Source organism: Polistes dominula, unplaced genomic scaffold (genome assembly GCF_049000335.1).
Source record: "Polistes dominula isolate Pdom_NZ unplaced genomic scaffold, Pdom_raw_medaka contig_25, whole genome shotgun sequence".
In the NCBI taxonomy this organism is placed as follows: domain Eukaryota; kingdom Metazoa; phylum Arthropoda; class Insecta; order Hymenoptera; family Vespidae; genus Polistes; species Polistes dominula.
In genome coordinates, this window is record NW_028301094.1 from 2019016 (window position 1) to 2044865 (window position 25850).

The window sequence follows — 25850 nt, forward strand, 5'->3', positions numbered from 1 at the left end:
CGAAACGTGGTGTCACTTACGTTACGGGCCCAAAAGAAATTTAGGCTCTCCGAGAATAAAGTTGTTTGTAAAATGTTCGGTGCAAAACGCGATGAGGAAACGGGTGAATGGAGAAAACCCCATAACGTAGAAGTACACCGACTGTACAACAAAAGCGGACATCATTAACATCGTAAAATCACGCCGATTAAGATGGGCAGGTGACGTGGCGCGCATGGGGGTGGATCGAACGGTGCATAAAATACTGATCGGTATACCAACGGGAAAAGACCACTGGGTAGACCGAGACGTAGATGGGAGGACAATATTATTTCGGGATCTTAAAGAAATGGGCTACGAACACCGCGAATGGAGGTGTCAAGCTCTAGGACGAGAACACTGGTGGGATTTGGTATTTGCTGCAATGAACTTTTGAGTTCCTAATGCCAATTAATAATAATAATAATAATAATAGTGCAAATGGTGTGCACAAGTGGGTCTCATATGGTTTAAGGACAAAACATTAACGTTATTATATAATTGCAAATCGATATTTATTCAATACGATAGTTATGAATGAATCGATCTACGTTAAAATTTGAATCAAATTTTACTTTACTCATAATCTGGTGATACTTTCATTTTAAGCGGATGTATAACCTGAACCAATGGGTATTCATCACGTACATCATCATCATCATCATCGCTGTAAATTCTGTTTGGTATCATCAGTCTCACAAAATAATTACAAACATAGGTAGATAGGTATATAGGTGTACAATAGGTGTATAGATTCGACACGAGCTTTTCCGATAGTAATACAAGCTTATACATCGAAGCTTATACACATTAATACAATGAGAGCTTATATCAGTATATGTACGGATGAGTGTTTCATTAACTAATTACTCAAAAAATGTCTTAGGTATCGATTGCCGATAAGATAATATACACCGTGTATACAAAGAAATATTTAACTTTGTGTATGTTCAAGTTATACAAAGAAAAAATAGTAATAATAATAAAAATATGAGATAGGATTTGATTTAAAAAAAAAAAAAAAAAAAAAAAAAGGAAAGAAAGAAGAAGTGTCTACATTTGATTAGACAATTAAAAAATTATTGTTTTATTTAATATTACCAACAAAAGAACAATATTAGGATAGATGATGATGATGATTCGATTATAAAAATCATAAATAAATATAATAAAGTGTTATAAAAGATAAAGGATTAAAAATAATTGATAATAAAAAAATAAATTGGTTCCATTATAATAACAATTATTATTATTATTATTATAATTTTATTAAATCGATTAAGGTAAAGAAAGAGAAAATCAAATATCGTTAGCCAAGAAAGGAATGTGAATCTTCGATGATGATCGAAAATGCGTTTTTGTAAACGCTTCGAGGCAAAGAAACGAGTCTCCTCTCTCTTTCCCTTAAGAAGAAAAAGAAGAAGAAGAAGAGGAACCTAAAAGAGAAAAAGAGAAGAAGAAGAAGAAGAAGAAGAAGAAGAAGAAGAAGAAGAAGAAGAAGAAGAAGAAGAAGAAGAAGAAGAAGAAGAAGAAGAAGTAGGGTGGAAGAGGGTTAAAGTAAAGTAAAGTAAAGTAAAGTAAAGATAGAATGAAAAAGAAGGATAAGAAGTGAAGAAGGGAAGTAAGAAGGGGGGAGGGAAGGGAGGGAGGGGGAGGGGGAGAGGGAAAGGTGGTGAAACGCTATCGTGAAATTAACTTGAAGGTTGTAATCTTTAGAGGTCATCTAATTACGCGGTAAAACGGCGTTAATTCGCGGTTAATTTCTTAACGAGATAACGCCGACACTTGGGTAAAGGTAAAAGGAGGCGTTCGTAGTATCCACGGTGGTTGCATTAGAGCCTCTAATGGCCCCGCGTGGCTACTTCCGAGTACCCCCCGGTGGGTGGGTAAATAAAAAAAACGGGAACGATAAGGTTGAAAAGAAGAAGAAGAAGAAGAAGAAGAAGACGAAAGAGGAAGAAGAAGAAGACGAAAGAGGAAGACGAAAGAGGAAGAAGAAGACGACGACAACGAAGAGGATGAGGAATAAGAAGAAGAAGAAGAAGAAGAAAGGAAAAACAGGTGGTATCTTAATTAATTGGCCAGTAATTAAAACTACCAACGATACTGTCACAAAGGTGTGCTATATTTCAACATTCAATGCTTTTTATTCCAATATTTCTTTTTATTATTATTTTATTTGTTGATATTCTTGCAATATTTAATAATATTTTGTTATATTTAATATTGATTGGAATTAATTATATTTATTATTTTTTTTTTTAATATATGTAATATACAATAAAATATTGTTGCACCCCGTGAAATGTTGAAATTGTTGTTTTATGGTTTCTAATATTTTATAATGTTTTGTTATATTTAATATTGATTAGGATTAATTATATTTATTATTTTAATTATTTTTTTTTTTTAATATTTGTAATATACAATAAAATGTTGTTGCACCTCCGTGAAATGTCAAAATTGTTTTACGGTTTCTCGTTTTTAATTTAACTAAAAATACGTATATACAACTATTTCTTATTTTTGTATAAATAAATTTAAAATCTACACACATTTTTCAATTGATCATTCATTATTGAGATATTAAATAAAAATTTATTGTTGAACCAAAAAAAAAAAAACAGTTTTGAATAATGATTTGTCATTGTAATTGGTAAAACGTATAAACAGGTTGATGAAATAAAATCAAATATCAATTATTATTATTATTATTATTATTAATTGGCATTACTGGTGTTTATTTTGTAATCAAATATCAATATGTTAATAAAAAAAAAAAAAAAAAATGTAACATTCTTTAAAGAATAATTTGTATTGTAAAATCATATCATAGTAAGTGAGTTCTAATATCTTGGGTTGATCTTCTTTAGCGACTTAAACTAAGCCGTAACAAAATAGGTAGATGGTGGTACACGTTAGAGAACGCTTGGAATTTCAGTTGTCTGGCACGAAAATTGCCAACTGAAAAGTTGGTATTTTGCCCTTAGGAATGCTCGGTACAGAGTAAACGATTCCAAGATCGGCAAGTGGTTAATCTGGCTCATCGTTCACCAACGGAGGAGAAACGTCTACCTCATTAACCGTATTTTACAGGTTAACTTTTTACAAATCTTATGAATATTTCTCAAACGTTAATGTTAATGTTTTTACACATGTTCTTTTTACGATTATTCGAGACAATAATATTTTTTCTACGTTTGTTTCAATTAAACGTTCGATTTTTATTTAGGTATTAATTCTTTCTTTTTTTTTTTTTTATAATTATTAATCGTGGATAAACTTTATGAAATTTTTGTTGTTTATAATTTCTAATATTTTTTTTTATTTAAATGAAAATTATATTTATACACGTGTTTAATAATTCAAGATCAATGAATTTTTGATTTAATATTTTATTAAATTGTGTATTAATTTTTATTTAATATTATTTATTTTATAATATTATATTAAAATAAAATAATTTCATATAATTCAATATAATAATAATTTAATATTATATTAAAATAAAAAATAATTAAATAAAATAAAATTAAAATTTAAAATAAATTTAAATTGAAATTATTTAAAATAAAATTAAAATTACATAATTAAATAATAATAATAATAATAATAAAAATAATAAAATATATAATGAAATTATATTAAAATAAATTTAATTGAAATATATAAATATTATTTTAATATTATATTAATGTTATATCTCCCTTCTATTATTTTTTATTTTATATTTTAAAATTATTAATCGTCAATATAAATTTTGATATTTTTTCTTATTTACAACCCTTTTCTTTTATTTCAATATATTTTTTTTTTTTTTTATAAAAGTCCTGGTCTCGAATGGGTTTTAAGTTTTCGTATAACGGGATTTACTTTTCCCTATTTTTTTTTCTTCTTTTTTTTTTATAGAATTTTTTCCTTTTTTTATTATTTTTTTTTTTCTTACTCTCTTTCTCTTTCTCTTCCTCTCTTGAAAAGGTGTATCCTTTTACTTTCACGTTGGATAAAAATACGACAGCTTTGAGATCGTGCGTTCCGATAAATCGAGTCCAGTCTTACTTACGATACCTATACACATATATATATGTGTTTGTGTATGTGTTCTGTTATATCTGTGTATAATGTTTAAAGGAAAGAGAGAGAGGGTATGAGGAAGAGGGTGTCGGGGGGAGGGGGAGAGAATGTATGCGCACGTTAACGTGAGCCCGATCAATTATCTCATTAGATTCATTAATTGGGCCCTGAGGCCAATCATGTGGGAGCAATGAAAAGATCTATCTTCACGAAGTATAACGGGGAAATATACTGTGCTTCGAAAGTACACGCGGACATGACAAAACATTTTGAAAATGACCTGGTAACCTTCTCTTGAAACTCTTATTATTTCGTCAGGGAATATAAATTGAAAAAATTGAATTAAATTATCTTTGAGTTTTGTTCTATTTTTTTTTTTTTTTGTCAATGTTTCAATTATTTTAATGATAATTGACAACATTAAAATAAAAAAAAAAATAGGGAATTTTTCTTTTTATATAAATGTTCGATATTTTATCGATATTTTCGTTTTAATTATTAATTAATTTTATTATTAAAAATTGTACGAAATATATATATATATATATATGTATAATATTTTGGGTGAAGGTATAGAATTAATTGAATATTCAAAATATACGGTAATTATAGGAATGTTATTAATTTTCTGTATAATTATAATTATTTGTTTGAGAATTTTTTTTTCACTTCACGTAGCGTGAAAATAATTTTTTTATTTCGTGTTGCTCGAAAAATATGAATATTATTAAATTATTCTATATTAATTTTCTAAAGAATAAAATAAAATAAAATATTAATAGAAAAAAAGTAATATGCGTTAAAAAAAATTAAAGATGTATAATAAAAATATTTTAGATAACAAAATTTACTTCTACTTTTAACGTAGAATATTATACAGAATTTATTATAAAAAAATTTGTAGTCTCTTAGCCATAAAGAAAAAAAAAAAAAGATAAATGAAATCAAACAATTTGATTTTTTTTTTTTTTTTATATTAAATTGCTACACGTTTCTTGCAAATAAAAATTTGCTAAACGCAATTGAACGTGAATTTTTAATTTTTAATTTTTGTTTGTTCATAAAATACAATTTTTGTTTAATCAAATAAATAATAAAGAAAAGTGTGAATTAAAAAATATAATATAATAGAGAAGAAGTTAGGTGATTTGAATGAGAAGACTAAACAAACAATTGACTCTAAATTTTTGTTTATTTAATAAAATACAATTTTTCTTTAATCAAATAAATATTAACAAATGCTTTAAATAAAAAATATGATAAAAAAAAATATTAGGTTATTAGAATAGTAAAATTATTGTTACTTAAATTCAAACACAAGTGTGCGTACTTCTTCGTAGATATTACGGTAACTTCAATGCTATTTTTTTATTTAATGAAATACAATTTCCACTTAATCGAATAAATAAATAATAAATAAACATATCAATTAAAAAATATAATAGACAAAAAACTAGGTGATTAGAATAGTAAGATTATTGTTACTTAAATTCAAACACAAGTGTGCGTACTTCTTCGTAGATATTACGGTAACTTCAATGCTACTTTTTTATTTAATGAAATACAATTTCCACTTAATCGAGTAAATAAATAATAAATAAACATATCAATTAAAAAATATAATAGACAAAAAACTAGGTGATTAGAATAGTAAGATTATTGTTACTTAAATTCAAACACAAGTGTGCGTATTTGTTCGTTGATATTACGGTAACTTCAATGCTCGCGTAGAGGGTGGTGATAAGCACGAATGCAATGTAAGATAGAACAAGAGTAAGAGACTAAACTGGAATGATAAAGAGAGTGAGAGAGAGAGAGAGAGAGAGAGAGAGAGAGAAAATACCTTGACCAACAGCCATGAATTGAAACTTCGATCTAATTCACGAAGGACCACGCGCCTTGTGTATCCTAGGATGGTGTCAACCAAGGAGTTACTAGATAGTTGTGGCCCAGATTGAGGGTGATTGGGTAACCACTAAGTATATCGAGCTTAGAGTACTCTAGAAACCTTCGTACAAGAGCGTGACACTCGTCCGTTCAATGACGGTGTGCCACGGAAACGAGGAATTTGCTGAGATAGATGGATAGATAAAGAGAGATGAAAGAGAAACAGAGAGAGAGAGAGAGAGGGAGAGAGAGAGAGAGAGAGAGAGAGAGAGAGAGAGAGAGGGAGAGAGAGAGAGAGATAGAGAAATTTCGCATGCTGCTGTGTCACACTCGTCAGTAATTATAATTTAATTGCTCGTTCCCACAACGAATAGAAAACAAATTCATTCGACACTGTCACACGAATTTGCAGTCACTAATTTACTTGTCCTCTTGCATCTATGTATAATCATACATGTTCGTGCATATATACAGTATATATATATATATACGTGTACATTTATATATTGTGAGTATTCATATAGAAGTGAGTAATATGAATAAAACTTTTCTGTTAATTTGAAAAAGAATGAATATTTTCAATTGTGTTATGATATTTGCAAAATTTTTATATATGTGTATATATATATATATATATATATATATATAAATAAATATATTTGAAAATTATTTGTATTTGTATAAATTAACCCTTTGTACTTTGCTGTCTCACCGTATGAGACATTGTGATTTTAGCCTATCACTCCGATGTCTCAACGTATGAGACAATAAATTATTAGTGATTACGAGGAATTAAGTTATTTTAGTACTACTTTTTGAGACATGCATGTTTCTCTGAGGTTTTCTCTTAAAATAGCACAAGACATCGAATCAAAATATAGTAAAATATTAAAGATATATAAAAAAAAAGTGTCAGTGGGTTTTGTGTTAGAAGAAAATGCGAGACGCGTGTTCACGACGATCCGAGAATTTTTTGGTGAAACTTGAGAAAAGTGATAAGAATTTGTAAAAGAAAGGTTTTTATAAAAGCATATCTAGTATTTTATAATGAGATTGATTATGTACAAAGAAATATTATCAAATAGTGTTACATTTCAAATACAATGAAACGGCGCTCACTTTGTTTCAATTGCAACGCTATTACACACACACACACATTCTTTAGGTAAATAAGTTTTTTTTAGTAAAAGTTCTTTAGATAAATATGTTCCTTGATGTCTACAGATTAATATAAGTCCAATATCATTAAAATCCGTTACTTGGTTCCAAAGTTATACTAAATAATACGAGGGTCTGTAAATGTGCCATTTCTGTTGGGAAGTCGCGCGAAGTTGCTGCTACTCAGCGTCAAAAGTTGTACGGAGTGCAAAAGGTTAATATAAATTTTATTTTTTATATAAATTATATTATTTTATTGTTAAAAATAAATATAATAATTTTTTTAATTTAATAAAATTATCAATAAAAGTAATAGATTTATAATTTCATATATGTCAATAATTCATATTTAAATATAAATATTATCCTCTTTCTTTTTATAAATATTATTTTAATTTTTTTGACGCGACCTTGAAAACCAAAAAATTACTAAAGAATATTCTTATAAAAAGAAAACACACAAATGAAGACTTCGATGAAGACAGAAACACGAAGGTTATGGAGGTTACGGTGGTATGTTTCTATAGCTGTAAGAGATGGGGTAGGGGAGGTAGAAAAAAAAAAGAAAGAGAGAGAGAGAGAGAGAGAAAGATAACGTAATAAAAATACAACGTCTTTCACTATCTTGTAAAAAGTCGGAATAACATCGGAACACGGAACCATTAGACCGATCGAATGAGGAATACCTTAGCATCTGAAAAGGGCACGTTGTTTTTTTTATTTTTTTTTATCCACAGAGCAAGAGCACCTTTATTACACCTCGCCTTGCTTGGTTAATGGCGCGCGTGGTCTCCCTCCCTACCTCCCCCCCCCCACCTCCACTCTTTTTTTTATTTTTCTTTCCACCTTCTTCTTCTTCATCTTCTTCTTTTTTTGCCTACAATCGAAGTAAATTTCTAGCACGAAACACACGTGTTTCTTAAATATTCCCCCCCACTATCTTCACCACCATTACCACCATCCCAATTTTTATGAACAATGAGAGACGATGAATGTCGTAAAAATAAAAATAAAAAATTAATTATATATAGTGAAATAATAAAATAAACAACATTGAGAATGTCGATAGAAGAAGAAGAAGAAGAAATTTTGAAAAGGAAAAAACAGCAAAAAAAAAAAAATAAGCAAAATACAAAAATTAAGTGAAGAAAAAAATAAGATGGGTTAAAGAACACGTGTGTGATTCGATTGAATCTTCTTTTTTTGTTTTTGTTTTTTATTTATTTGTTTTTTTTTTATTTTTGATTTTATTTTAAGTAGAGTACCTTGTTTCATGCGATAAGTAATCTTGTAGGTGAACACCGAAAGTGTAGATACGAGTTTCTCTCGAAGAGAAGAAGACACCTTCTTCTTCTTCTTCTTTTTGTAAGTACATTCGTGCTTTGCGTATTACGCGTGCTTAAAAGCTACCTACACAATGAATTAATGTGTTAAATATAACAAGTATTTTACACATGACTCATAAATAATAATAATTATATAGTATAATACGTAATTCTTGTATACAGTGAGTAATATATATATATTAGGTTTTTAACTATGAAATGTCTGATTACTCGTATTATTTTCATATCAAAATCAAACATTTCATATTTAATGTGACTTAATATATTAGTATATATTAATAAAAATGTATAATTATAGGAAATTAATATAAATTAATATATTATATAATATTATATATCTTCTTAATATATATAAATTAAGTGTCACGTTGTTTGTTCGCAATGGACTCCTAAACTACTGAACCGATTTTAATCAAATTTTGCACACTTTGTGCAGTTTCGTTCAACTTGAAAGATAGGATAGTTGATATCTTAATTTATAATTGCAATATTATTTTATTGCGAATTATGACTTAAAGATGTGTGTATCGGACTGATTGTGAGCCACAGCAACGCGTGGCGGGGCACCCCTAATATATATATAACTACTTTTTATATAAAACAATATAATATATTGTAATAAGTATAATAATAAATTAAAAAATATAATTATTTATAATATTATATATGTAATTATAATATCTATTTTATTTTTCCAAATAGACGAAAAATATTAATTGGTAATTGTAATCCTACGAATTGTAAACTGCATTGTTTTCCCCCATTCGATGTTTTTTTAATTAGCAAAAGACAAATGCAGTTGCATCATGTCCCATTTTTTGTTTTTTTTTTGGTTTTTGCTACTAAATCATAAATAACGATAATTATTTATATATCACATTTATTGTTCATTCTCTTTATATACACAATGATGTTTAATATATTAATTACTGTTAAATGTATAAAACATAAATGAACAGATGAATTTTTTAATCATCTGTTTTTTCAGATACTTCGTTTATTTTCGTTTAATCATTTTCATAAATGTCGTGATCGAACGAGTGATCAATAATTTAGTTTGGGAAAATGATTGATGATGATAAAAAAAAAAAAAAAACTTTTATCAAAGTATTATTTCATCATTTAGTAGAAGATAGATGTATCTAGAAAAAAAAAAAAAAAAAAAAAAAAAACAGAAAAAATACAGTTGAAAATTTTCTCTCACGTTTGTAACTCGTTGATTTCTGTTTAATTACATCGTAATTGAAAAGTACCACCATGAACGTTATCGCATTCGTCCGATGCACTTGCTTGCATGAATGTTTACTGCAACAGCAGCTACAGCAAACTATAACATCAACAGTTTTATCAAATTCAACCATAGAATTGAAAGTCGATCATAATCGGATGGTTAACGTTGATCGTTTCTATTTTTGTCTCTTCTCGTGTCATTCTATCTTTAACGTTCTCATTTTCTATAAATTGATAATAATAATAGAAATGAACAAATAGAAAAGTAACATAAAATTGTAATTTAATTTAAAAGTTGCGTTTTCCATTGATTCGTGGTATAAAAATCGATTGTTTATAAAATGTATATTATAATATTAAAAAAATATTTATAATAACAAGAATATATATATATGTTAATAATTATTATAATAATAATTTAATTAATATTATTTATTCACAATTATTATGAATATTATTAATTCACACAAAATATTATTATAATAATTATTATTAATATTATTTTGTAAAATGTATTAATTCTTGAAAAATGATCAATTAGATTTATAAATAATTTTATTGATTTGTTAAAATATGAAAAAAATTAAATTAGAATTAAGTACTACAATTAATGATAAAATTAATACATTTAATTTGCAAAAGGGACTGTAGGTATATTTAAAGGTATAAAATTGAATATTTGATTTTGAACAAAAGAAATAAAAATAACTTTCGTTTATATCGTTTCGATACCTGTGCCTTGTTAATTCTTGGAAAAGAGAAATAAGAGGTTTTTCTCGTTTCAAAGTTTTCTGAACGAAGGTTATCTAATCTTTAAGATAGACTTTGTCTATATTGATTTAGGGTTTTTAAAAAGTAACATTTTTTTCATCGAGAACTATGAAAACGAATAGAAGTGAAATGTGTGTTGTTCATAGAAGATTTGTTCTTTTCTTTTCTCTTCTTTACTGACCTTTACAAATAGATTTTCTCTTTTTTTAGTTTAACTATTCTATCTTTATATCATTTTTGTATGTTAGTGTAAAATTTGTATGTATATTACTTTGTTATTTAAAAAAAAAAAATTATAGTTTAACTATATATAACTGTTTATTATTATTATATATTATTAATTTCATTATTAATTAATTAATTTAATTTATACTATTCTATATATGTATATATATATTGTGATTATTATATATAATTATTATATATTATTTAATAAATATTATTTATTTATAAAATACTAAATAAATAATTTTTATAACATGTTATTTATAAAATATTATTCATATATATATATATATATATATATATATATATATATATATATATATATATATATAATATATTATTTTATATTATTAATTTCTTTATTAATTAATTAATTGAATTTATACTATTTTATCTATATATATATATAAATTATAATTATTATATATATTATTTAATAGATATTATTTTGTTAGTTTAAAAATATTAATAAATCATTTTTATAATATCTTATTTATAAAATATATTATTTACGTATAACATATTATTCTATATTATTATTATAATTATATTATAATTATAATTACTATGATATATATATATATATATATATATATATATATATATATATATATATAATATTATTATTTTTATATGTTAATATCAAAAAATGTTTATATTAATTATTTCGAGCAACATCTACGGTTTTTACGACTTATCTGAATTATAAAATATTACACTACATACACACGTACATATAAATACATAAATACATATATAGTTATTTACATATTATGTATGTAGTTCGTTGATTCGTTCGTTCGTTCGTTCGTTCGTTCGTTGGTTGGTTCGTTCATTCGAACAACGTTTGTGGTAAGAAATTCATCGCGATATCTCGATCGCGGTTTAAAAGAACCGTAAATAACGGTGACCGTAAACACGCACCGCAATCTGCGCTTTTATCGAGCCGAATATTTTTACGAACGTTTCTCCTCCTCCTCCTCCTCCTTTTCCTCCTGTTCCTCCTTCTCTTCCTTCCTTCTGTTTTTTTCCTTTCTCCTTTTTTTATTTTATTTTATTCCTCTTTCCCCTTAACCCCCTTCCCCCTCCCTCCCTCCCTCCCCAGTTCTACCAGTCCTTCTTCATGTATTGATAAACGTCCCTAGAGTGTTTCTTAAAGTGGTCAAAGAGTATCCCGCATCTTACGTGAAGATGTTTCTACCCAGGACTCATACTCTTCCTACTTGCTATGTACACAAAACGTTATATGCCAATCGTTGCAAAGTGAGTTCTCAGTTTCTCTCTCTCTCTCTCTCTCTCTCTCTCTCTCTTTCTCTTTCTCTTTTTTTTTTCTTCAATCATCCAGGAGGAGGTTTGTCTTCGTTTCTTTTCGATGGTAGAGCAACACGTATGAGAGAATCGAGGTAGGTTTTCTCAAGTAAGAGTAAGAAAGTAAGTAAGAAAGAAAGAAAGAAAGAAAGAAATAACGAACGATGAGTAAATGTTCTTTTTTTCTTCCTCTTCCTCCTTTCGATTTGTCCTTTACATCTTTCTCTATCTTTCTCTCTTTCTCTCTTTCTATGCTTCAACCATCTCTACCCTGCTTCTAGTATACTCTGCTTCCTTCCCCTTCTCTTTCCTTCTCTCTCACTGTCTCTCTCTCTCTCTTTTTCTCTTGTAGATACTCTCTTTCTCATTCACTCTATTTCACTGTCCGTCTTTTTCTTTTACCTTTATCTGGAGGTCAACGTACAGGCACATGGCGTAACCGAAATCACATACGCGTTCCTTTGCGAACTCACTCGTCTGTGAACTCGTGTTGTCTTTATTTGGTTTCTAATTGTACTATCTTATACGAGTAAATAATTTCTTTTTTTACAACACCCCCCCCCACCCCCTGTTTGAAGTATTTCTGTTAGAAATCTAAGATGCTTCGGCCAAGTGTTGGCTCTGTGAGCTTTGTTATAAAATATTAATTTAATATAATTCTATAAATGATTTAGTAAATTATAACAACACAAAAGTAATACCACAATAAGAATGGAATATATAAAATAATAATACACGAAAATATATTTAAATTAAGGGGTTAATTATGTCGTATGTAAATCTAAAAAAAAACAAGATAATTGAATTGTAATACAGTTCCATCTATTGAAAAATTACGGTACATAGAGACTTAGATAAACTTTATATAACAAATCATTAAATTAGTAATAATAAATACAAAATAATTGCAATAAAAACTATGGGTATATACTAAGTTAATAACACACAAAATAATACCATAATTATAATGGAATACATTAAATAATAATACACGAAAACATATAAAAAGGTTAGGTTAGTTATGTCATATATAAATCTGAAAAGAAAAGAAAACGTAGGTCGTTAATATATCGAAATAATTGAATTGTAATACAGTGCCATCTACTGAAAACTTAAAGTACCTAGAAACCTAGAATATATATATATATATATATATATATATATATATATATATATATATATATAAGAAAATGAATGAAATTTATTAACGTTTTATTTAATGTTGTTTGTTGTACACATATCGAATTGATCGAGTGATGCATTTAGGTTGAGAATTGAGCATTAAATCGTGATAAATAAATACTTAAACATGATTTTGAAAAGAAAATGTGTAACGTTTTGACCAAGAAGAGATGAAGAGGTTAAGATATTCTTTGTATGATTGGCCTCGAAACGAAAAGCAATAACTGGGTAACAACGGCAGCAGCCGTTGGGTCGGTCGTCGGCATTGCCAGCCGGCAGTTCGAAGGTAGGTCCATTACCGTTTTCGGACAATGACGTTGCCTCCTTTGGATCAGGTTGGGTCTGTAGAAAAGTACATTCCTACCTGGGCCCGAAAACTTTAGGACTTCAGGCGAGCAAGAGCAGAGTGTAGAGACGTGCAGGGGAGCAAGCCGGGTGTCGCAAAGGCCAGATTAATGGTCCCAGAGAGAGAATTCTTGGTAGCCTATCCAAGACCGGACCTACCTGCCTCTCCTTCCTTCTCACACCCTCGCACCCTCATTTTATCTCTATCTTTCTTTCTCATTCTCGTACACATACATACTCATTTGAAATACCAATGCTAGAAAGACGTTAGTGATGTGTTGCTCAAAAACACCACCAATCATCATCACCCACGTTAATAAAATACAATTTTCTAACTCAGTGAAATTATTATTACTTTTTGTTTGTTTTTTTTTTTTCTCAACTTCAAACGCGAGTAGTAGATATATTAAACTTTATGTATTTGTTTTAAAAGAGAATAATAAAAAAAAAAATAAATAAATTGTACCAAGAAATGATCATTCACTATAGGAGAATTCATCGAAACGTTTAATTTATAACTCATGTATGTATATATATATGCGTATGTATATCTTCTTGCACTATTGAAGGAAGAAGAAACATTGCATGGTTCGGCTTCAAGGAACACATTAATTATTCGTCATTGTTTTATGTAACCAGAAGACAGTTATCATGACGTAACCAGTGTACCAAGTCGCATGTTACAAACATAGTATCTCAGATGATACTCGTTGCAGATCCGTGATGACTATTTTATTATATTTTATTTTTTTTTTCTTTCTTTAAAAGAGGAAACTTTCATTGAATTTCAACAAATTTGTTGAAAAGAAAAATGTCATTTTAACAAAAGAGATGAAATTTATGGCAGGGTATTTTGAAAGAATCTTTGTCCCTTTTCTTTCCAAATTACACAGTTGACAATTATTTTCGTTACGAAGGGAGTGGGGAGAGGGGAGAGGGGGTGAGAAGAGGATAAAATAACAATAAAATATACTAGAACGTAGTTTTCTCTTTCTATGTTAACTTTCACTTTTTATAATCTCAATAATATTTTATTATCTTATTCTTCTCTATAAATTCATTGTTAATGAAAGCGTATAATTGTGGAAAATGCGCAAACGTCATTGAAATCATCTTCGGTTGTTTCCTTTTTTTTTTATTCTTTTATTCATCTTCATCGAATGGATAGAATTTCAGTTTATACCTGGTTTTAAATCAACAAAGATTGATACTCATACCTTGTCTCTAAATTCTACGAATACCAGAATAAAAGAGAGAAAAAAAAAGCTGTACAGGATTTACCTGAATTTCTACCTATTGTGTATATAAAAGAACATTGAGAGCCTTTTTCATCTATTTATTTTGTATTCTACTTAAATTCAAGTTGTTGTTGTTCAAGTGTTTTGACTATTTTTTTTTTTAAAATAATTTTACAATAAAATTTAGAAAGCTAATTCAAATTAAAAAAAAAAAAAAAAATCTAATTCAAGAAAAACAAGGAAAATTTGTGTTCAAAAATTTTAATCATATCTCATATTTTCAAATATTATCTTAAGATAATATATATATATCGATAATATTATTTAAGATATAATACAATGATGAAAATTTAAAACTGATATATTTTTTATTTTTAGTATGACACATTATGTTTCTTCTACCATTTTTTTCTTTTTTATCTCTGAACGAGAATATCAATCTAACCTAAAATATTTCTTTGAACTAAGCGATAAACATGGTGAATAGGACGATAACGAATCATCGATTAGGTTTGTTCGTTTTAAATCACTTTTTTTTTCTTTCTTCTAAATTCGTTTAATCGAATTCGTGTATTATTTCTTTTTTTTTTTATTTAATTGTCTCTTTCTCTATTTACAGGTAATAAAATTTATGGTTGTAAATAGCTAATAAAACCTAACCTAAATTACAGGGATACAAATTTGATTAATATTCCATAAAACCCTTCATATAATTGTCATATATATATAAAATTGTTTTTTTTTAGTAAAATTAAAAATATAGTTAATTAAATTAATTATATAATATATTAAATACCATTATAATAATTACTTAAATTATTATATATATATATATATATATATACAAAATTGTTTTACTCCTCCTACTTTATTTATTTTTAACATTCATTATTAATACAAAGAAAAAGAAAATATTGTTTCTATACATCTTTTCCACCCCCTAGAAAATAATGATTACTAGAAAAATATTGAATTAAAATTAATTCGATCAATGATTTGATTCTAACATTCTATGTTCCCACGTTGCACAATAGGAAACAATTAAGTTCCGTTAGTTCCTATATATATATATATATATATATATATATATATATATATATATATATATATAAAAGTAAATTAATAACCAACGATATCATGAATATAAACGTATATAATTATCGCATTAAATGTCGCGGTTTGATAATTTGAAAACAGGTTGGTAATAAAGTATACCCTAGACCCATACGTTTTATCATCGAGTGTATTAAATTCATTATGAAAGGCAAGTATCCGTGTTTCATCCTTTTATCGTAAAACATTGAGCGAGACAATCGTTAGCTTTTAAACATCCATATATATACATATACATATATATGATACATGCGTATTTTTACATACGTGCAAGTATGTAAAAATGCATAGAAACGGTGTAGCAGCTTCTACACTTACATATACACATTATATCTATATATATAAATACATAGAAACATAAGTATAAACGCATATAGCATAGAAGGTACGATTTACACGATTATGGATGTCGCTTTCAAAGCACTCCACTTTAGGTGGCCATTGGCGAAAGTCTGCAACGACTTCTTCTTCTTCTTCCGTGGTAGCAGAAACGCGTTACGGAAAATGTTAGGGAAGTAAGAGTAACAATTCGAGGAACGCTTCCTCCTCCTCCTCCTCCTCCTCCTCCTTCTCCTCCTTCTTATATCTCGTAAAGTTTTATTTTTACGAGTAAAAAGAAGTCGAAGGAAAATATCAAAAGCAAAGATTGTAAATAATACAAAGATCACACCGTAGTAAGACGTCACGTTTTTTTCTTATTGAAGTGTTTCTTTTTTCTTTTTTTTTTTTTTTCTTTTTTTCCACTTGAACATATATTACGTATTATAACTCACGTAAGTGGGTGAGTCCTTCCGTATGCACATTAAGTAGATATATCGTGTTCTTCTATGCACAAAACTTTCCCCTGTAACGCTTGAGCGAACGTAGAAAAGAGATCGGCTTCATTTGATGATAGTGGTGGAATTGGGTGGGTGTTTTTGTTAGGGTGAGGTAAAGGGAGGATATTTGTGGAACGTTTGTTACGTTTAAAAATCAATGAATTCTTTTTTATTCTTTCCAATTACAGTCTATTTTGAGATTAAATGAACAATATTTTCTGTACTTCCTACATATTTTTATTATTGTTTATAATTTTATGACGTATTTGTAGCTTAATTTAATCCTTCTAACAGAGAAAATACGCATTACACGTGTATTAAGTGTAGCAATTAGCTTATTAACAAATTTATTATTTATTTATAAAGTAAACCTTTTGTTATTGTACGATTTTGATGTGGCAATTAATTTATCAAAGTATCGAATTAATTAAACACTTGAAATATTTGTAAATAATCCTATACAAAAAGACGTTTGATATAAGATTAGTAAAACACTAGATTTGTTTTCATCAAGAACGTCAAAATATTTAGGATTTTTTTTTTTTTTTTTATAACTTTGAAGTGTTTTATTTTTCTTTTTTTTTTTTTTTCACGGGTAGATTTTCTTTGACAAAAGTTTAACGTGTCGGATGCACGTCCAAAGGCGTTAAGAAGAGAGGAGAGAGGAGAGGGTCGTTGTTCTTTCGTCAGGCGTACAAATGCGTTCAACTTGACCCCGATTACGTCGAATCGGATTTCCGAAGTCCCGTTGATCCTCGGTGGATACCCTCGAATCAATCCTCGACGACATCCCGACACGACAAGCGATTCGAATCGCTTGGAAAGTGAAACTTTGTCTCCGTTCGATGACTTTGATGAAGATACGTTCCTCTCCCCCAAGTCTGTCTTACTTAAATCGAGACGATTTATCGAACGGAATCTCTAAATCGTTCTGATCTTTCCTATCTTCACATTTCACACATTTCACGTTTTATTTTTACGAATAATAAAAGTGATATTTTAAAAATGTTTTTGTTTCTGTTTCTTTTTTTTTTTTTTTATTAGCTAAAGAATAAAGTAAATAAATAATATATCTCGGTTGATACATTAATCATTTGAAATGAGATATTCGATGTAAAGTAATAATATAATTTAATTGAACAATATTCGAAAAGAAAAATGCATAACAAATTAATGCTGATTATTTGGTAAGGGATATCGAAAGTAATATTTGCTACAAAGGAATAACGCATTATAATAATAATAATAATAATAATAATAATAATAATATCAATAATAATGGCGACTACTAATAATGCAAATTTTAATATATTAGTAACTGTAGTAAGTAGTGATAGTAATATGGATGGATATGTGACGAACGAATGGAAATATAACGTTGTTGTACAAAAAAAGTGAAAAGAAAAAAAAAATAATATAAAAGGTCGTATTTCAGCAATTAGAATAAAAATTTCCAAGCGAAAAAATATGATTTATTTTATCAAAAAAAAAAAAATCCGTAGATAAAAAAAAGAAAAAGAAAGAAATGGGAGGGAGAGAGAGAGAAAGAAAGAAAGAAGGTACAACATTACCTACGTTCGGCTGATATACAAAACGTTAGGGGTGGTGGTGGATCTGGAGAAAGAGAGAAGGAGGATAGGGTTTAGTAAAAGAGAGGAGATGGGGGGTAGGAATGAGGATAGAACGGTGAGAGGGAAGAAGGGTAGTTGGTAGGAGGTAGAGTTGGGAGTACTTTTGAAAGGGGTTTTCGGGAAGGGTAGTAGCTAGGCGCGCGTAGGGTTAGGGCAGTTGCGTTGGATGGCGGGCGTCGCGGTTGCTCACGTGGCTCCCCACCGTATTCCACAGAACATCGGCGTTCTCTCTTTCGTTTTCCATCCCCTTCTATTGGTTGTAGCGCGTTGCTTTCCCCCACTACAAATCTTCTACCTCTCCCCTCTTAAATTGACAGTAGCGCCGCCACGCCTGCTAGCTTGCAGTAACGCGACCGCTTTCGTCGAGGGAGTGTGTTATTTTCTCCTGACGCTGTTATTGTAACACCGTGCGGATGATTTACATTCTCGAGTGGGATCTTTAAAAACGAATTGTAAACTACTATGCCCGTAGTTTGTGCCGGCCCGTCGATGGATATACATTTTGTTTTTTGTGTTATTAATCATGTGAATTATCTGTTATAACGAGAGAACCTAAAATTTACGTGCTACGTATTGGAATTATATTCTATCGTACGTCCAGAAATATTATTGACTTATTTTTTTTTTTATATATATATATTATTATTATTATTATTGTGCTATTATTATAATATTACTATTATTAGCCAGTAAAAGGGGGAAGATAAAATCGCGTGTATGTGTGTTTTTTCTTTTTTTTTTTTTATATTCGTCGAGAGGGATAAGTTTATATATTTAAAATAACACATAGGTTTTTATTATTAATATTAATATTATTAGTATCATTATTTTATTATTAATATTATTATTAGTATTATTATTATTATTATTATTATTATTATTGTTATTTAAAGAGTGGGGGAAAGAGAAAGAAAGAAAGTATGCAAGACTGTATTATGGAAAGTTTGGATTATCGACGTTCAAGCGTGAGATTTGGTTGGTTAGTAAGAGTCCGTACGAGATGAGAGAGATCGGCCATCGTTGGTAGAATCGAGGGAACAGAAAGAGTGTGTGTGTGTGTGTGAGAGAGAGAGAGAGAGACAGAAAAAGAGAAGAGAGAAGAGGACAGTGGGAAGGGAGAGATCAATGGTTTAGTAAGATAGACAGAGAAACAACGAGAAAAGTGTATAGAGAATATTGGGACAATAAGTGAAAGAAGATAGAAATAATGATGAGTGGGAGAGGAAAAAGAATGGAGGCTGTTAACCGCGTTGGTACGCGTCGCGACGCCGTCAACGCGGCGGCGATAGCCACGTGCCTCGAAGGATATGCCGTTGTTGACACCTCTGTCGTCGTCGTCGTAGTCAAAGATGAAGAAGAAAAAAATCAACGTCAACATCATCCCTGATAAATTCTACGACGAACAGTAGCACCATCGTTTTACGACACTGACAGAAAAAAAAAATAAAAAATAGTTCAAGCAGAAGAAGGGTGGTGGTGAAACGCGAAGAAAAACGCGTTTTTGTTTTGTTTTTGGGTCCTATCATCGAAAGAAAGTTTTCGACGTTACCACACAGTGTTTCTCATTTTTTAATATTAATTCTTATTGTTGTTGTTATTGTTATTGTTATTGTTGTATAGTTATTGTTGTTGTTGTTGTTGTTGGTTGTTAATTTTTTTTTCTTTTTTTTTTTTTTTATATAATCAAAGTGAGACCACCGGTGTTTTTATTTTAACAAGAGATAAAAAGAAAAAGAAATTGTGTACGCGCGGTTTTTTATTTTCAAATCGAAAGACGACGATACGAGAGTTTCTTTATCAGTGTGAGAGGAATTTTTTTTTGTAGTGTTTTAAGATTTGGTGGATACGTTGTATTTACGTAAAGGAAGAAAACAAAAGGATATATTACTTTGATAAGAGTAAAACCTAAGGTGGTGTGTTTAAATTATCAGTGACTTCTCGGTGTAATTTTCTTCATTTTCTTTTTGGATATTTTTATCATTATGAAGAAGATGATTTTAAAAAAACAATAGTATAAGCCTAAGGAAAAGGAAGATTCATCTTTTGGTCCTGGCACGTGGTGGTAGTGGTGGAGTAACAATAAAACGTATAAAAGTAGTTTTACGCGGGACGAGAAAGTTCTCTCGTTGATAGAGGATAGGCAGTGTGGAAGCGATTGAAAAAGTGGTTTGAGAAAAAGAAAGAGAGAGAGTGATAGGAAGTGAAAGAGAGAAGAGGGTGAGTTGGTTGGAAGGATCGTAGAGGTAGGCAGGCAGGCAGGCAGGCAGGCAGGCAGGCAGGCAGGCAGGCAGGCAGGCAGGCAGGCAGGCAAAGAAGCAAGCAAGCGTGCAGGCGAGTAAGCTAGCAGAGAGGAGTGGTGAAAATCTCGACGCGAGTTCTACGGGGCGGGTGAGAAGGGCCAGGTCGTGGAGTGGGGAGTGATGCCGGTGAGGGTGGCGCAGCGCCCCCCAGGTGGAATACCACTCCACGCCGGCGTGCCGGTAGCGGCCAACAGCGTAACCGCCTCCGGTCCGTCGGGCCGGTGCCTCGGGGGCCCGGCTGCGTCCCCCGCCGGCTCGCCACCGCTGCCGCCGTCACTGCAATCTCTCGGCGGCGGCATAAGCGGCACCAACAACAACAACAACAACAACATTAATAACAATAATATCAACGGAAACAATCAATTGATCAACAGCAACGGCGGGAACGGTAGCATCCTCGGTGGCAACTCCTTAAACGGCCTCGGCAACTTGAACAACGGCAACGGAAACGGTCTAAGCAACAGTAGCATCAACAACACGACGGCGTCTAGCATCGTCGTCGCGACGAATCCGCTCCAGGCAATGGCATCGGCCGCGGCCTCGCTCACGCAGTTGAACAACATGGCGAACGGGCCGCTGCCGCCACTAGCAGGAACCGGGCCCCCGAATTTACCGGCTCCACAACCGGCGACAACGCCGACGCATGCCGGTGGCCCTCCAACGCCGCACGCCGGTGTCGGTACGGGGCCTCATCTGAACGGGGCCTCGCCGAGTCCCCATCCTATGCCACCCCACGGTATGATGAGCGGATCCCCGCACGCGCCTCATCCACATATGCCAGGCGGCGGACCCTCGCCTCATCCCCATCATCCGGCCCCTCATATGGTTGGCTCGCCTCATCATCCAGGCCCACATCCGATGCCTCCGAATGCGGCTGGCATGATGGCCCCAGCTGGTATGCAACCTCAAAATGCTCCTGGAATGTGCGGCCCTGGGCCGAGCGGTCCAATGGGACCTCATGGACATCCTCAAGCACCTGGACAACCACACATGCACAACGATCCATTTTATTGTTCACCTTTTGGATCTCATTATTTCAGGTAATTTTACATCATTAGTGATCACATTTTAATGCGAATCGATCGAAAAATGATCATCTTCCTTTCCTTCTTTTTTTTTTATTATTATTTCAATTCTACGAAATCCTTGCTAGATTTCAAGCAGGGTAATTAGAAAAGTTGGGAAACGAGAGAAAAGTATGCCTTCGTGACGTGACGTGACGTAACGTTTTAGTGTCACCCGTAGGGAAAAGAAGCACAGGTGTACGTCACGTGGAACGATCGATCCGCTAGCTTGAACGCGCGATGTTTTAATGTGTATTTGTTGTGCTCCTATGAGCAATGTATTGTTGTGGGCAGTCAATGCTTTGGATATCTGAAATTCTATTGAAAAAGAGAGCATGACCTATTCGCGTTAGAATATGCACATATACGCGTTCGAGCGTCGTGTGTACGTTCGTACGTGCGTGTCCGAATGCGTGGGGTTGCATGCGTGAAAATCAAAACCACAGACAAGTTTTATGATTTCCCGTAATTCTCTCTAGCCAGTAACTTCCGTATCGCGACGGTGAATGGCTCGTGTAATGTGTATCGATTGCTCTGCCAACTTCTTTCATATCTGAGCGTGAGTTGAATGCCTACGACAGTTGACTGGTCAAAGAATATTATGACAATTTCTTTTTTACATTATCAACAATTCCTTAATTTCATTTTAACTTACGTTATATGATCGAGAACAGTAAGAAGAACCAGATGGTTAAAGGAAGTTCCTAACCAATCGGATAATACTAATAATAATAATTGATATGCGTCATACGTTTTGCTAACTCGTCCCTACAATAATCGCTATTTTCGATATCCTTCCGTGACGTTTCGCGCTTGGAATTTATTTTTCATCTTCGAATTTATTCTAATCACGTGGCTTTCTTTTTTTTCGTCTAATCGTTGAATACTTCCTTCATTTCTCTCTCTCTCTCTCTCTTTTTAAGGTTAATTTTAACTTTATCCTATCGTAATAAAAAGAAGAACAAAAAAAAATATGTTAAAATGTTCGAATACTTTTTGTTGATACCTTAGATGTGATTTCGTACCATTAATTATCATTTACCGTTGAAACGTTATCTACAGATTCAACCAAGAGTGGATTTCTAATCATAATTAGTCGTACATTTTCTAAAGGATATTGTTTTACGGTTCGATACTTCGTTCCATGCCAATCGTCGCCGAGTAGATACTTACGTTAGTTCTCCCGGGCGTAGTAACAGTATAACCGAAGAATCCGTTATCGTAGCTCGGTCAGGATCTTCCTGGCGACCGTTTGTGCGTTCTCGAACGTGCCACGCGACATGGCTGCTGCAAGCATCAGCCAACTATATTCATGAAGGACGCGCGTTCCTTTGAGATGTGTTGCCTGTTAACTTCTGATCTTCTAGGTGAACCGTTATTCTACGGCACGACTAATTCAAAAGATGTCCTTTTCATTCTACGAAGATTATCGATTAAGAACAATTTAAGAAACCATGAGAGAACAAAATTGTTGTTCCTTTCTTTTTTCTTTTTTTTTTTTATAATGATTTATTTTTGATAAGCTCAATAAGTTAGAACTATCACTTAATTGAACATACCGTTTGGTTGGTGAATGGTTTTAGAGTTTGAATTAGAAAGGTAAGAGGAAAATGATTAGAAGGAAAATTACAAAAGTATAGGACGAAGATGGAGGTGAAAGGAGGTGTAAAAGTTGAATCGTACTAGTCGGTGAAATTATTGACTGAGTGAAGTGACAGGGACACGTGCTGGTGCTGTTAACTGTAGTGGAGGAGAACATGTCCTTGCTAAGTCAGGTGCACACTGAAAGTCTCGTCGTTGTCGTTGTCATTGTCGTAGTTGTTATCCTCGTATCTTAACTTCAGGTGCTCCGCAGGTGGGAGGTGTACCCCTCGTGCAGGTGTTCTTACATATTCGTTCGCGAAACGCTACCACTTCCTCTTTCTAACTTTGCTTACTTTCATGAAGGTAGTAGAACAAGTTGACATTAAGGAAGAAGAAGAAGAAGAAGTCTTATAATTGGACTAACATTGCTGCTGTTCAACTATTTGTTTTTTCATCGAGAAAATGAAAAATAAGATAACGAATTGAAATCAATATTATACTTGAGATTTCAAACGTGCTGCTGAAAATCAAAGTAAGAGCATTTGTATGTAACTTTGGAGAAATCTATCATCTCAAATGAAAGACATTTGAGAACATCTTAGAAGTCGAATTTTCTGATGATTCTTAAAACAAACTATCATGTGTGATATTTTGTTGTTTAGCCTTTTTTTCTTTTTTTTCTTAGTTTTTGTTCGTTTCTTCATTTCGTTCCTTTTATGAATAGGAACTCTCTGGCATAGAGAGGTGTACACGATTATCCAGGTAGCCTTTGGCCTTCCTCGTATCCGGTCTGGACGTCTCTATCGGACTGACATCATCTCTCCAGTCGCTGGCCCTGTCTGGTAATCGGACAAGCTCATTATCATAAGCGTTCCACCCTGGTACATTCGCACGAATCACCGAGCTACTTTGCTCGAGATATCGCTACGAGATAACGGTTTTCTTCATTCCCCCCCCCTCCCCACCCTTCTCTCTTTCTTTTTTTCTTTTACTCTTTTTTTATTTTTTTTTCTGTTTTTTTTTTTTTGCAAGACTTCTCCCCACCGTTCAAACAATGGATTTATAATATGCGTTAGAGCTCCTCTTCCTCGTTCGTTGTCTCGCTCACGAATTTTAAGGTCTGATTCCTACGATGATGATGATAATGATGATGCTGAAGGAGTGTGAGGGGGGGTGGGGGGTGAATATATTCGTTTAGTTCATTGGATCAAATGATTTTTCTTATTGTTCATTAAAATTGTATATTTTGAAAAGAAACAAAACTGTCAATCTCCCCCACATTATTTTCATTATCTTTAACGTCGTCGTACTCGACTCTGGATTTTCCTGAATTTATCTTTTTTTTTTTTTTTTTCAGTCAAGGCCATTAGTATATATGTTCGAGACTGTTATCGATAATACTCGTGGGTAATATCTAAAGATTCCAAGTTTAAAAAAAAAAAAAAAAAGAAAAAACCGCGGACGCAAAAACCCGTCGAGAAACTTACAAGTGTGTGTGTGTACAATCGGAAGTAACGAATACGTGTATGGTTCTCTTATCTTATCGCGACCTCCGGCTAGGATAAGGAAAACCTTGATCGACTCTCTCGACAATTCCATTTGGAATGTGTATGCATGTATGTAAGTGTGTATATGTGTGAGTAAAGTCAAAATTTAGTGTCAATTTCGTTTTTGTATTCGTCGTCTCATTTATTTTAGAGATGTTTATGTTTTATTTATTCAATGGTGATTTGTTATTCGAATTGTTTTTCATTATTTTGATAGAGAGAGAGAAATAAATTTGGATATAAGGATAATTAATTATAAAAAAATTATTAAATGTAGATTTATGTGGTGAATATTGTATATAATTATTTGTCTATTGTAAATGTAGATAATTGATGAAATGAATAGAAAAAAAATATTACGGTAATATTTATATATTATTATAATTATATTATAGTAATAATATTATATAATATATTATAATATTATTATAATATATAATTGTAATATATATTTTATTTAAAATAAAATTAAATTATTACGATTTTATATATATTACAATAAAATATTACAAAATATTGTAAAAATAATCTAAAAGAAAAGAGCACCCCGATCCCCACGTTACGATTATTAATCGTTTAGCAATTTAATCGTTTAGCACGTGGTACCGAACCTGTCCAGTCTTCTCGTTTTAATTGAAAAAAAAAAAAAAAAAAAATAAAAATAAAAGATAACATTCATCTTTAATATCTTTGTAATAGTTCTCATATAATTTGTATCTATTAACCGGAATATAAGTGGACCACGTGCTACTGCTAGTAACTAGCTACGAAACGAGTCGATGGTGGTATCCGCTTTCGATGCGGTTTCCTAGGAACTAGGACGGTTTCTATCTCTCTCTCTCTCTCTCTTTTTTTTTATACATATGCACACATACACGTACATAGATATATATATGTGCTTAAAGTTTATATAGAGAAACACATTTACAGATGTAAGACGTATAAAGCTTAGTTTCTTATTTATGAGTTTTACACGCACCGTCGTTCCAGTTTTTGCACGCACGTGCGAGT

At 31.1% G+C, this 25850-nt stretch overlaps 1 protein-coding gene across 9 annotated transcripts in view; it reads left to right on the top strand.

Annotated features, from left to right (window-relative positions):
* The window catches only part of Chi (LIM domain-binding protein 2 Chi), a 146667-nt gene that overhangs the window by 47489 nt on the left and 73328 nt on the right, over nucleotides 1-25850 (top strand). For 2 of the 9 annotated variants that reach the window (XM_089176402.1, XM_089176403.1), the window contains exons 1-2: nucleotides 18376-20587; nucleotides 20624-21684. The exons of 2 other annotated variants lie outside the window; for them this stretch is intronic. In XM_089176402.1, the coding sequence (XP_089032528.1) occupies nucleotides 20765-21684 (920 nt within the window). In that variant the 5' untranslated portion in view covers nucleotides 18376-20587; nucleotides 20624-20764. Of the gene's footprint in view, nucleotides 1-18270; nucleotides 20588-20619; nucleotides 21685-25850 lie in introns of those variants that run through there. 5 more of the 9 variants (XM_089176404.1, XM_089176399.1, XM_089176398.1 and 2 more) reach the window with 5 other exon arrangements.